Genomic DNA, 14,322 nt, shown 5'->3' with positions numbered 1-14,322 from the left:
TCCGAGCAACATGTTTACGTTTTATGTTTTTTTTTTCTCAAGCTTTACTCCACTGAAGGAATACTCAAAAATGTCAAATTTATGATTCCATAAATATGTTAATAAAGAATATATTGCCGCTGTGCAATTCATAATTACACAAGTGCTTTCGACGATAATGCCAGAATAGAATATAAATGGAATGCGAACCAATGACGGGGGGGGGGGAACCAGGAATTTCTCTGTTGATCGTATCTTATCTTCTTAGCCCATAATCCTCGATAGATTTTATTTAGTTGGAAAATTAAATAGATATCGAGTCTAATAACGTTCGCTGCAAAATGTTTCTTGTATACCTCATCGTTTTTTAACAATATCCATTTTGATCAAGAGTGTAATTAAATTTATATTTTGTAAGCTCTTAATTTGCTCAAAATGCGCGCATTTGGTTCATTCAAAAAAAATTTGATTTATAAACTTAAAAAATAAAAAAAAAAAAAAACGTTAGCATGTATTTGTCTTTTACAATATGCGTCTCTTCTACCGAATCAACTCTATTAATAATCGCTTAAATATATTGAAAATAAAGCTTTTTTAACGCGTAAGAAATTTTCAAAAGTCGAATTAAACTTTAAGTAAATAACAAATCTTTTTTTGTAATTTTAAATAAATCATAAAAATTTTCAACTGAGTCTTCAATTTTTCTATTATCTATTGTCTAGACTAATCATTTAAATCTGTGTCAATATGTGTCAAAATATCGAAAGATTATAGTGGATATATATTATTGTCCCTTGAATTTATCAACATGGACTCCGAACTCATTGTCAGAGAGATTTATAATCTTCAACACTCATTTCGATATAACTTCATAACAATCCAACGAGTTCATTCTTACCGTGATCCGAAGTCATGCAAATTGACTTTAACCGTACACATTAAAGCGAAAATGAGATTGGATTCGCAGTCTAAACAGCATTAAAATATTAAACCGTGGTTAAATACAAGCCGGTACGATTTGAGGCATCGGCCGTCACGAGTCGTTGCACTTTTCCATGGCCAACAGGTGGTGGCGGCTCCGTTCCGAGAGCGAGAAAACGCGGCCAAAAGGGACTCGAAAAGTACGACGCGGACACACACATACACACATATGTATACACGCATACGCGCGCGCAGAGGCATGTGTAAGCAGAATATACAATAAATACGTACCTCGAAAATGAGAGAACTTTCAGGAGAATCTCAGAGAGCGCGATGAATGCTCTTCGACCTGTGGAGAGCGTCTCTTTCCTTCCTTTTCTCTCGCGAATAGATTCACTCCAAATCAAAGAACTTCCTTTGACAGAATTCGAAGCACAAAAAACGTGTTTCACACGATGTATATATTTATGTATAATACGTACACCAAAGACACGACAATGAACACGCGCGAACTTGTCGCGCCGCGACGCGCGACTGTTGCGGACGTTCGGTTCGGTGTGCGTGAAGAACGAAAAGGACGAGACGCGTCCCGCGACGGCGCAACACGGAGCAACGCCGAGAGCGAATGATGACGAAACAACAGCAACACGACGAACGGGAGTGAGATAGAGGCGACACTCCACGCGCGCGCTCGGCGGCTCGGCGGCTCGACGCTCGCTGAACGAATGGCGGCGGACGAAGCCGACTTTGGCCGAGTCCCTTCCACCACTTCGGCCGATAAGGAAGGATGTTTTTCGACCGCGCATATCATCTTTTGCCAGGGTTGTGCCGAGATTTGAAAATTACGTCGACATGAATTGTTTACGTATTGTCTACATAATGTTTACATAGACATTTTTCATGACAGTGTAAGCTATGTAAACTATTATAAATTAAATGTCAGAATGCAAAAAAGTAATTATAATATAAAATAGTTAACGTATCTATGTGACTTTACTTAATTTAACAAAAAATTGTGTAGTTATGTTTATGTAAATGCTCAACCCTGTCTTTTGCTTTTTTCCCCACACTTTGTTATCTATCTCATTCCTACGTTCTCTGCCGATAAACGCGTTACCGACATTTTACTAAAAAATATGATGAAAGAATTTTTCAACGAGAAATCATAGATATCGAATCTTCCGATATCTATGCGAGAAACATACATAACACAATGTCACGATTAGCTATCAAATAGAACAAATTTTTGAAACGTTTAAAATTCTTCATTTATTAGTATTGAATTATTTTATATTTATATCTATCTATATATATATATATATATATATATATATATATATATATATATATATATATAAATTATAAAAATAGTTATTAATAAAATTTAATTATTTTTAAAATTATTAATTTATTAAATTATGAATTACACGTTATTTAAAAAAATGGTTATTAATTTAAAAATAATTTTAAATTTATTTATAAAGCCTAATATTTAGGCATCTTTAGATACTTTTAGATATTCGTGAAAAAATTCAAGATAAAATATTAATATTTATAAATTTTTGCCTATAATGTAGAAAACACAAAAATATACAAATCAAAATATACGTAAATTAAAATTATATAACGCATAAGATTATAAATAAATAAACCGTTTACTTAAAAAATAATGTAAGTCCACTTTTGAGAAAATCAAAAATTGTATGGGAGCTTATCAACATTTTTGAATAAACTGAAATACAAACCTTTTAATATTTCAAAATAAAAAGTAGATTTACGCAACTTTTAAAATAAACGAATACAATTCTTGAATTTTGTTGCCAATTATAAATCGTTTAAAGAAGCCTGAGGAAATATCTATACGATAAGAAAATAAATTTCTTTTTTTTTTATTACGGAATAACATACTAAAATGTGTTTTACATTTCATTTGTACCTCTCTTTAATGATATGCGACGTATGCATACGCGTGATGCGTATACACAAAAGGAAAGAATAAAGCAATTATTTAAATCTATTGTACAAAATATTGGTGGGATACAATTCGTAACCACAGGGTAACACACACAAGTATTTGGTCGATATGAAATGTTATAGGATATGTCCTTTGAAATATCGCATATAACATTGCGCACAACATATCCTTTTTTTGTAATAAAAAATATACATATTACAACGCCGACATTATATAAAATATAATTATAATAACGCTTGATCGACAGATTTGAAAAATATACGATATAAATCATACAGACCAAATATCTTTGAAAGATTTTTAAAAACATTAATTCTTCCCTCTAAATTTGATGAGAGCATGTATTTAATATAAAGTATATAAGAATGAGAACCTGTAGCAACTATTACATTACTGTGATTGCTCTGATTCTCAAATATTGTATGCATTTTATATTCTGCATAATGTACGTTGCTACACACAAATTTGATCTGAAATATTAACGTAGCTATAATATAGTCAGATTTCCAGACATATTTTTCAAAAAACACAATTGTATAATACTCTACCATTTCAACCTGATTCAATATAACAAATTTTCTAAGATTATACAACATCATCAATTATAAAAATAAAGTTATACTGTGTGCACATACACATGCACTTATATATGTATATACATACATATACATTTATAGCATACACAGTTTACAATTAAAAATTATTAGAGATTAACCGTAAAACGTATATTTTCTCATATCCCGCTTTTTCGACGGCAATTATATTCCTACTATTAGATAATACAAGTGCAACAAATCATTGCAAAATGTCAAATAATAATCAAAATTCACCTACAAATGTTTCATAATAGTAATAATTAAAATATAACTTATAAAATGGCAATATATATTCAAGATCACTCTTATTTCAACAATTTTTATAAGATCGTATAATCAAGGCATGCAATTTCTATAGTCATTATATTAGACTAGTTTTTGATAAAAGATAGAGAATCTATGTAATGTGTATTATATAATCCAATATTGTTTTGTAACCCTGTTAATGCAGTAAGTGACTTCTTGTAATACATTTTGTAAACACTTCTAATCACTTTCATAAAACAGATTGCATTGCAAGATATGATAAAAAAATATTATATATAACAGTTTATCTAAAGCTAATAATATCTTGGTAATAATAGCTAAAACAAGCAATACTAGAGATTTTCATCATTATTGTATGATTGATGAAAATTCTAAAAACTGAAATTTTTTAAATTCTTGAGGCTTGAACTGAATTAAAAAAAAAATTAAAATTTTTTTAAACTTTCAGACTGTATGTTTAATTACTTAAAAATTCCGAACACATACTAATAAAAAGACTTTGCACGTTTACTCTACGTGTAACAAACTAACATGTAGGTTAGTATTCATAGTCTATTCTTATTATATATTTATGATTATCTTAAATAAAATCTTAATATTCCATTTGGCCATCTGATTGACTGAACATAGTCTTAAGACAATCTAAATATGATTTTAAATATAATATCGGACTATGAATACTAGCCGTAAAATCATAATTGTACCAAAGTATAAGAATTTTTAACATTTGAAAACTTTATTTATCTAATTAAAAAATTCTTTTTCGATAAGATTTTTTTCTTCGATGCAACGATCGATTCAAAAGTGTCACTTCTGCTCATCATTCTGCTGTTATTACTTTCCTTATCTACATTACATTTTTGGTCCATTTGCTATTGCTATATAATGTTTCAACATTCGATTGCCTCTTTTGACTGCATAGCAATTTTTAAAGCATATCACCACTAGATAAACGATAAAACGATACACTTTGCAAAAACAGTAGACGTCTTTTGGTAAGTACTGCGTTGATATCGCAGTCTTTCGATTGAGAGTAGTACCACATCCTTTCCCATAGCACTGTATTCTAATGTGCTAATTTTAATGCTTAAAATAGGATAGGTCTCGCGTGACCTCCTTTCATCTATCTAATACAGTAAAAAGTTCATTATGTAACTCCTTAATATAGTTAACATTTGTGTGTATATATATATATATATATATACTATTTATATACAGGGTGAGTTTTTTATCTTGAGACATTTAAATATCTGAAGAAATACGTATCGTACGAAAAAATGTTTGAGACAAAAGTTATATGGTTTCGAGGGGGCCATAAGATGGTACCATTAGTTTGACCTTGAATAATCGTTTGAAGGTCATATAAAGGTCGCCTTGAATTTTTTAAATGGGACACCCTATATATTTTTGCATATTCTTGTAGCTTACCTCGAGAGCTTTCCAAAACACTATGATAAAGTATTTTTTCACTAATAACTTTTCGAGTTATAAGACTTAAAAGTTTCAGCATTTTGACATAAAATACAAAATATGTTTTAAAATATTTGTTTTTCGATAATCTTACCCTAATATTTTTATGCATAGAATAATGAGACAAATCAATTAGTGTAAGGAAACTACATCGTTATCTTTAAAAAAAAAGTATGCAATTTGCAACATGCAACTACATACTTTTTTTTAAAGATAACGATGTAGTTTCCTTACACTAATTGATTTGTCTCATTATTCTATGCATAAAAATATTAGGGTAAGATTATCGAAAAACAAATATTTTAAAACATATTTTGTATTTTATGTCAAAATGCTGAAACTTTTAAGTCTTATAACTCGAAAAGTTATTAGTGAAAAAATACTTTATCATAGTGTTTTGGAAAGCTCTCGAGGTAAGCTACAAGAATATGCAAAAATATATAGGGTGTCCCATTTAAAAAATTTAAGGCGACCTTTATATGACCTTCAAACGATTATTCAAGGTCAAACTAATGGTACCATCTTATGGCCCCCTCGAAACCATATAACTTTTGTCTCAAACATTTTTTCGTACGATACGTATTTCTTCAGATATTTAAATGTCTCAAGATAAAAAAACTCACCCTGTATACATACATAATGTACAGATTTTTTTTTCTCTACGCTAATTCGTCCGAACACAACTTCCTTTCCTCCTCTACTCGTTGCCGAGTGCGATTGAAAGCTTCGGTTTTCAAAAAATCCACGGTTTTATATACTGTCGTATTCGGCGGCGATTGCGCAGGCGGTAATGTTGAAGAACTGAAGCTCTCTGTCGCCTCCAAGTCAAGATCCAGATATTGCAACACTACTAAGCGACGATTGGACGCCGGAATAAACGTATTGTGGTCTTGATAATAGTATATCTGGAAATTGAATTACGCATAATAAAATGAAATTACTTATCAAATTGTATACAATGATTAATATAATACACCGTTCTCAGAACTGAAAAGAGTGCTCAACAAACCTCTTCTTTATCCTCGAACGCGTTATTGTCTTCATCCGACGTAGACTGATGACGTGTCGAGTGCATATGCGATGGAGGTGTCGGACTAGGTGCCGCTCGCATTCTTCCTCTGCCAGGCGGTGATGCTAATTGCAAGTGAGGTGCTGAGAGAAAAATTAGAGGTCATAATTTTCTTACATTAAAGTAAAAAAAAAAAAAAAAAAAAGAAAAAATACAAAAAAGTCTACCTTCTACTGGCGATTTATTCAAAGATGGTTTCAGTTTTCTGTTAATGCTTGGTGGTTCGGCCGGGGAGTGTTCGGCAGAGCTCACATCGCATACCGCTGCTATCGGGCCCGGTGATGGCTCGTTGCTGACAACAGACATCGAATCGCTGGTCTTTCTGCCCGGCTTTAACTCTCTGTACACCACTGGCGGAGGCGGCGCCATGGTGGTTGGTACAGCGCTTAAACCGTCTCGCACGAGAGGACTCGGTAGATTCGAATACGTCGCTGTGGTGGAGCTTTCAGAGCGCGGACTTGGTGGCTCGTCTTCGTGAAAATCGTAACGGAAAACGTTGTGCGTGGTCGTCTCATCGTTGACGGTGCTCGGTGCGGCGTTCGAGTAAAAATGTTTCGATGATTGATCGATCGCCGCACTAGTCTCGGCCGTTGTTGTTTGCGGTTGATGAGATCTCGGAAAATCATAAGACTCGTCGGTCACAGCACCCACTGCCGTCGTCGTTGTCGTAACCGCAGACGTTGTTGACGCCGGCGTCGCCGGAGTAGTCGGTTTCGAGCTCTCAGTGGCACCATCCAAATTCAGATAATTATGACCTGGATTCTCAGGTAACATGTGAGGCGGTTTTGGCGGTCTAGGCGGAGCTGGTAACTTCTCTGCGGCCGGTGGCACCGCTGAATCAACAATTCTAAGTTTGCCAAAGCGTTTCCTTACGCTCCACGAACCGATCTCATGATGCCGCGAGTCACCTGTTACTGAATTACTTTGTTAATAAAGAAATAAATTAAATCACGCACATTAATTGTTAGACATTCACCAGTGGAGGGAAATGTGTCCCAGTTTGCACCGGGCACAGGGGTTGTCCATTCGTCATCGGTGAAGACGCTCTCGGCATCCGTTGTTGTAGGTGATCGAGGTGGCGAAGGTGCTAATCTTCTCGGAGCATCATAATGTTCGGGTCCTTGTCCGAGAGTCGAATTCAGAGAGCTGGTATCGTTGAGCCGACGACCGGAAAAGCACTCGCTAATAGGAATGTACGGACCAGAGATCGTGCTAGTGGGCGAAGTTGGTGGAGATTCTTGAGACTCGTATTGAAACACTAAAAAAGTGATTTACAACGTGTTATCATTAATACTAAAATATTAAAACTAAAATACAATATGAGATGTAAGTTTAATGATCATTACTTTGTTGTTCCTCGTCCTGAGTATAAGCTTTTAAACCACAAACTTGGCATATCGCATCGACCCATTTGTTCATATCTGCTTCATTCTCAGCTACTAAATAATAGGTCCGTTTAGGTGTCTTAACATTAAACATGTACTGGTACTTCTGTTTACGATTTTCAAATCGAAGACCCGCATCCACCTGTAGCAGATTGTTCATAAGTACTTGTAATTAATAATAAGTAAATATATAAAGATATAATATGATCAATACCTGTTCACACTGATCCAAATCAATACGACCTTTGAGTTTACGACAACGTCTGTCTGTATAATACTCCAGGAAGTATTGACCAGGCAACTCACCGCTATGACGAAGGGCAAACCACCGCTTCCTCCAACGCTATTAGAAGAATATAAAGTTTTAATCAAACTTTTGTCTACCTTTTTTATATCAATGCAAACTGTATTACTCAATGATACTCTTATTGATTATAAAATTCGGATAAAAAAACAGTCAAATGGACAACTATACTATATCGCTTACTGCGAGCATTATCTCTTGAAAGTGCAAGTCTCAAAATAATCAAGAAGACGTAGGGAGAAATGTCGTACAAGTTTCCCTTGAAATTAGGTTAGGCCTTTTATTAGATAAGATATTTTCGTCAAAACAGATTAAACCAGGTTGCTGTCAAACTGAAGAACTTTCAGAACAATAGGTCAAACGGGCGAAAATGCTTTGGAATGGATTCAGAGTAGATTCTTCCCGAGGGTAGAAAGTGACTGGACGATACACGACGAACGTAAACAATGGGCAGGTCTTGCAGGACCTACGCGAGTAGATAAATAAATACCGATGAAAATGATGCATTGTATACTGACCGCTCTCCAGAGCTTCGTAGGTGGTGATTTGATAAGCCATCCTTCGTGGACGATTTCCTGGGACGTCTTGAGAACCTCCATCTCTTTCTGTCTCTCTTTCTCTCCCTTCCTCTCGGAGAGACGGTGGCAGCTCGGATTTACGCCACTCTCAACGGTACGAGGACATCATCGAGAAACGCACGCGAGGAACCATCACGACCATCACTACCACCGACGACGACGACGACGACGACGATGACGCTGTGCTCGTCGTCCATTCGTCTATTTTTGGCCTCGACAGCAGGAGTAGACTCGAGCGCGAGAAGTTGCAACGGCCCTCACGTCTCACGTACACAAATATACACACACACACACGCACACACATACACTTGGCCCCTCTCTTTTCTTCTAGTCCACTCTTTCCCTCTCTCTTTCTCGCGCACGCGCTCTGGTTACCAACAGTCCGATAGCGCGAGAGAGAGAGAACGACACGAGACACGGGACCAGGTTGCAGCAACGGGACACTGCGGATCTCGCTCGTGCATTCACGCGACACACAAAGACGCTTCTCCTCGTTTATCGCCCCACTGCGTCGTGGCCACGCGCGTGTGACACACAACGTGTCTGTCTCCGGGGCCGGGGCCCTTCGTCGATGACAGCGCAGTGACGTACGCACGTCCATGGCGACCCGGGTCCTTAATTAGGCGTGCCTCGCTCTTCATTCTCCTTCAATGTTTCTCTTTTAATTACGATGAAAACGATTGTCGGAGGAAACGGAGTTTCCTCCGAGGATTCGTGTTAAACGGAACATCCGCGAGACATATGCGGAATAAAATATAGCGAATTGCGATACATATATATATATATATATATATATATATTATATAAGCGTATATACATTCGTGCCGTCTCATCTGCATCCGGTCGATTCCTTTACTCCATTCGTTCGGACAACTCCGTCGCCATCGCGATCGCACGCACGATCACGCGTAGCTGCGTCATCGCCGCGGACTGTTCGAGAATCGCACAGCACACGCTCGCTTTCTCGCTCGTGGTATTCTTTTCTCCGAGATATTCGAGAAATTTCCAATGGCGCGAATAATCCAATCATTTTCATTACGTCGCGCGCGTCTGGAGGAAAATGCACGGCACGTGTTTGAACGCATGCATAGTTAAACGTCAAACACACTTGCCTCTGCTCTCGTGATATTAAAATTAATAATCTTTCTTTCTTCAATGATATTTATTTTTACATTGCAACATTTTTCAAACGATATAAATTTATACAATATTTTTAGCTCATCTCTAACGAAGCATTTCATGATTTCGTAGAAATTTAAATAAGAAAAATTTATTAATAATCTCGGGCTTCTCTAAATCTGTTTCTGGTACACAGATTATGCGACATTAAATTCTATTAATCCTTTTCTCCAATACCAAAGAATAACAATTATATGCGGATATATATTCGCGTATGCGATGTTGTGTTCGCAGAAGGGCAAAGTCGTGCGCATAATGCGGAAAATAGCGCTTAATTTGCAATTCAATCAGCCAACGCTATAAATCAAGAAGCCGATCGATATTCAAATCCAGGTCCTCGTTTTATCGCAAGTAATCGTTCAAATCTACCATCCCCTAACCGCACATATTTATATAATAAGCAAAAACAATGTATAGAAAAATAGCGTTTCTTTTGCACGAATAATAACTTTATGATCGATCAATTATGATATGTTTATAGCCATAAGAACGTTCATCCGCGCATCATTGAAAAATACCTGTAAAAAAATTAGAAAAATAAAAATGTATTACATGACTATAAAGACTTTATACGTTATTTAAAAGTATATATTTATATGCGCAGAAGGTACAAAGATGAGATACAAAAAAATTCTTTTATTTTTTATTTCATAATCCTTTTCTATTCTATACATTTTATATACATAAAAAAAGATAATATATATATATATATATATATATATATATAAAATAAACAAAAAGAAAAACATAAAGAAAAGGAAGAAACATGGAGACCTAATAATAAACATATATATGTATATGTACATGCAAAGCAAATTAATTGTAAGAGGTTCTAAGTATCTTAGCCATTATTAATTAATATCGTTTAATTTATGAGGATATAAAATATATGTGTATGTGTGTGTGTGTTTTGTGTGTGTGTGTGTGTGTGTGTGTGTGTGTGTGTGTGTGTGTGTGTGTGTGTGTGTGTGTGTGTGTGTGTGACCTATCGATCTCTCTCTCTCTTTTGTGGGAGAAAAACGAATGACACGATAACGAGAATGTCGATAATGAGAAAGCCAGGATAATCCGTTGATTTATTAAATATTTGCTCTCTCTCTTCGCATTTGTTCTCCTTTCTTGACATCGTGAGATTCTCGAAAGGAGTACCACTCTTCATCTTCTCACAGATGAGAAATGTAAAAATTATTATTGCATAAGCTATAGCCAGTTGATTAATACAAATCGTTCTGATTTATTAATTTACTTGCCGTTTTCGGGGATGGAAAATGGGGGAAGGATTAAAACATGCGGATTTTTCCGCGCAGGAATAACGCACGCGAGAGAACGCGACACAAAATCGGCGAGATTAAAATCCGCGCCGCATGCGTGTACAATTCCTTTATTATTATATATACCAAAAACGCTTCTCTAAAAAGAGCTTCTCTTCTTTCATTATCGCTATAACTGAGAGACCGTACTACAAATTTTAATCTATCGTACATATTTATACATTGAGCGCATCGTTAGAGAGACATCGCCGTTGACGCTCTCCACGATAAATGTATGTGTGTGACAGTATCGTTACATACATGTGCTGTTTACATATGTAAACGCGTGCACATGTTCGAGGAACTCTGAATTTCCTCTCTTTCTTAGCGCCATCCGTTATCATACCGCGCAAGGACTCGTGTATGTGTGTGTGAGTGTGTGTATATATTTCATATTTTATATATATATATAAGAAAATAATGTAAAACGAAGGAAAAACTCGAGCATTTTGGACTTTGATCATTCGAAAGAGAATATGTGTATCCTTTCTAATATCGATTCTTTACATTCCTTTATCTTTTTAAATCCCTTCAGGGACGACGAGTTGATAAAATGTATTTTTGTAATCACACACATATACGCAGGAGAGATTGTATTATATATATAATATATTATATATATTATATATATAATATTATATATATATAATTAAATCCAATAATTCTTTATTCAATATTTATTAATTATATCTATATCTCTATGCGTGGTGAAGGGGATTGTTATTTGAAAATTTTACAAAGTGTGCTTCTCTCTCTCTCTCTCTCACACACACACACACGCACGCACGCACGCACGCACGCACGCACGCACGCACGCACGCACGCACGCACGCACGCACGCACGCACGCACGCACGTACGCACGCACGCACGCACGCACGCACACACAATCTCGCTCAATTTCTAGCTTTCTCTCTATAGTAAAAATGTTCATCTCGTGAAAAAGGTGTGTCTGAAAACGCACAGGTACAACACACGCAGTGTTCTTGAATAATGATACATAAATTTTATTTCGTCAGATTTTTTTCATGTTATGTTAATGTAATGCATTTATGTATAAATATCTACACATATATGTATAAACCTTACGTCAAGGTATCTTCCTCTCTCTTACGTCATATTATAAGTTACACACTGCGATTAGAGTGCGTGTTATAAATCCTTATAAACTATGTGAAAAGTTAGGGAGGAAAGGCGAGGTTTACGCACGATTAAAAAAAAAAACGAATTAACGACACTACTCGTCGCGAACTTTAGTCCCGTTTTTCGTATTTTTGCGTTGTCGCAATGAATGGAACTTTCATATATACAAGGCAGTGAAAAGCATTTCGAGAAAAATGTCCGCAAGGCAGGAAAGTTCGAATTCCTTGACTAAATCGAAACGCAATTAAAGAAGAAGCATGATCGGAACCAAAGTGCGCGCAAGTATTGGAAGCTATCAAGTCTACGGAAATCGAGCGGAAATTTGTATAATTTTTTTCGTTACAGACATCATTGTCTATCTTTAATTTTAATTAAAGTCGATCAGAAAAGATAATAAATAAATAAATATATATATACAACATATATATATATATATACACAATATATATGTATATATATCTGAATATTACACAATTTTTTAACAATAGTCATTTTTTCCCATTTTTTAAATTTTGCAATATTTGTATTAATTACATGTTTTTAATAATTTCTTAACAACACATGTGAGAAAGAAAAGAGTATATATAATTTATACATATATAATTACATATAAAAATGTCTATATATGTTTTTTCTCTTCTATAATATTTGTGTAGAAAAAAACATAATAAGAATTCTTCTTATTATACTTTTCTGCATAAACTGAGAATAGATAAGAGAAAGAAACCTACTCCAGGATATAGGACAAATTCTATATTATATTCTAAATTATATATATATTTATATGGACCTTCTTTCTCGGAATACTATTAAAAACATCATCACGTATATTTACCATGATTTTCGTAGGTTTGGATATGAATTCAGTTTCCAGAAGAGAGAAATAAAATATTCCACTGAAGCTATAGATGTGGCAGGAATTGTAATCTCGACAATGGTGTGGCAATATAAATCAGACCACGTTTGCTTATTATTGGTGTACAGAGTATATATAGAAAAAAGTTTAAAACTTTTTTTTTAACATAAACACAAAGGGAAAAAAAATTGCAAAATTATATTGTAGGTTTCGATATAAAGTTCTAACGAATGTAGAACGAAAAAAAAGAAAACGACGACGGTGCTGTAAAAAAAAACCTCTTTTTCCCTCCCCCCGCCCCTTCCCCGCTTTGCTTCATTATAATCTACAAGCCGGCGGAAAAATAAAAAAATGGAATGTATTTTCGAAACTCTTTCTTTTAATAATCATGTAACAATACTCGTTATATTCACGATTAACATACATTACTTATCTATGTTGCAAATATTACATAAAAAAGATATCCGTTTTGCGTTTTCTCTCTAAAATTATAAAAACGACGGTAGCAAAAGTTTCGGAACCTGACGGGCGGTGAACGTCGTCGTGCGACGACGTTATGTTATTACTTTTAACGCTAAAAACGATAGGTAAAAAAAAGAACGACGGCGAGATATATATATATTATATATAAGTGTAACTAAAGTTCTTCCTAAGTCACTCTGCGGTTTTTTTTTCTCGTCGGGAGGTAAAGATGTTTCTCATCAATCATATAACACGATTTCGAGTCGTTCGACCGCGGAAACGGACGAAGTTTCGTCGAGCAAAAGGAAGGAACGCACGCATCACCATGTCATTGTGCCATTCTTATCACGACTGCACTATAAGAGAGGACGAGAATGCAACACGACGCGAGGAAGAAAGAGGGAGAGAGAGGCTCCCTCTCTTTCGCTCGAGGTATTTCTTTTGATGGGCGGAAGGGGCGGGGGAGAAACGTTACATTATGCATCTCATTAATCTTTAATTAGATAATTAATTCACTATTTACGAAAAGTCATAATAAAAAGTAGTACTCTATATATATTCGGTATTTCAATAATAATAATATTGTAATAATAATATTATTATATTCCAATAGTTTTGTCTGTAGTTTTATCGTCTATAAATCGGATAATTAATTAATTAATTAATTCATAATGTTATCATCGATGCGCGCACTTTGCGCATATATGTATACAGACCGCGGCCCATAATCTTCTCTCGAATATGCTCGATAAATATAAAAAAGAAAAAAATCTCGTAATACATGTTTATGCATATACATATATATATATATATATATATATATATATAT

At 34.9% G+C, this 14,322-nt stretch overlaps 2 protein-coding genes across 4 annotated transcripts in view; both read right to left on the bottom strand.

The window, feature by feature from the left end:
* LOC140669770 (uncharacterized) overlaps positions 1-1,566 on the bottom strand; it is a 73,914-nt gene extending 72,348 nt beyond the window's left edge. The window contains exon 1 of one of the 2 annotated variants that reach the window (XM_072899865.1): positions 1,192-1,566. The gene's annotated coding sequence lies outside the window, so the exon portion shown is untranslated. The remainder of the gene's footprint in view (positions 1-1,191) is intronic. The other variant, XM_072899864.1, reaches the window with a different exon arrangement.
* A 2,907-nt stretch (positions 1,567-4,473) lies between these two features.
* LOC140669394 (uncharacterized) lies at positions 4,474-9,057 on the bottom strand. 2 transcript variants are annotated; one of them, XM_072899190.1, is made up of 7 exons: positions 8,485-9,057; positions 7,877-8,005; positions 7,624-7,804; positions 7,254-7,535; positions 6,445-7,185; positions 6,218-6,360; positions 4,474-6,113 (listed from the first exon to the last, which is right to left on the bottom strand). In XM_072899190.1, exons 1-7 carry the CDS (start codon positions 8,563-8,565, stop codon positions 5,868-5,870), a joined length of 1,803 nt encoding a protein of 600 aa, XP_072755291.1. In that variant the 5' UTR covers positions 8,566-9,057; the 3' UTR covers positions 4,474-5,867. The 2 variants fall into 2 exon arrangements, with proteins under 2 accessions (XP_072755291.1, XP_072755290.1); XM_072899189.1 differs by having other exon boundaries at positions 6,445-7,191; positions 8,485-9,046.
* Positions 9,058-14,322: the final 5,265 nt, after the last annotated feature.

Source organism: Anoplolepis gracilipes, chromosome 9, assembly GCF_047496725.1.
Source record: "Anoplolepis gracilipes chromosome 9, ASM4749672v1, whole genome shotgun sequence".
Classification (NCBI taxonomy): Eukaryota; Metazoa; Arthropoda; class Insecta; order Hymenoptera; family Formicidae; genus Anoplolepis; species Anoplolepis gracilipes.
The sequence above is the reverse complement of the archived record's forward strand: the minus strand, read 5'-3'. Positions and strand labels throughout refer to the sequence as shown.

Excerpts from the sequence above, each read along its gene's own strand:
- LOC140669394 (XM_072899189.1), bottom strand. The coding sequence starts at position 8,565 with ATGGAGGTTCTCAAGACGTCCCAGGAAATCGTCCACGAAGGATGGCTT. Across the intron at positions 7,805-7,876 it reads ATTTGGATCAGTGTGAACAG|GTGGATGCGGGTCTTCGATT; the intron begins GTATTGATCATA and ends AATCTGCTACAG. Across the intron at positions 6,114-6,217 it reads CGTTCGAGGATAAAGAAGAG|ATATACTATTATCAAGACCA; the intron begins GTTTGTTGAGCA and ends TTCAATTTCCAG.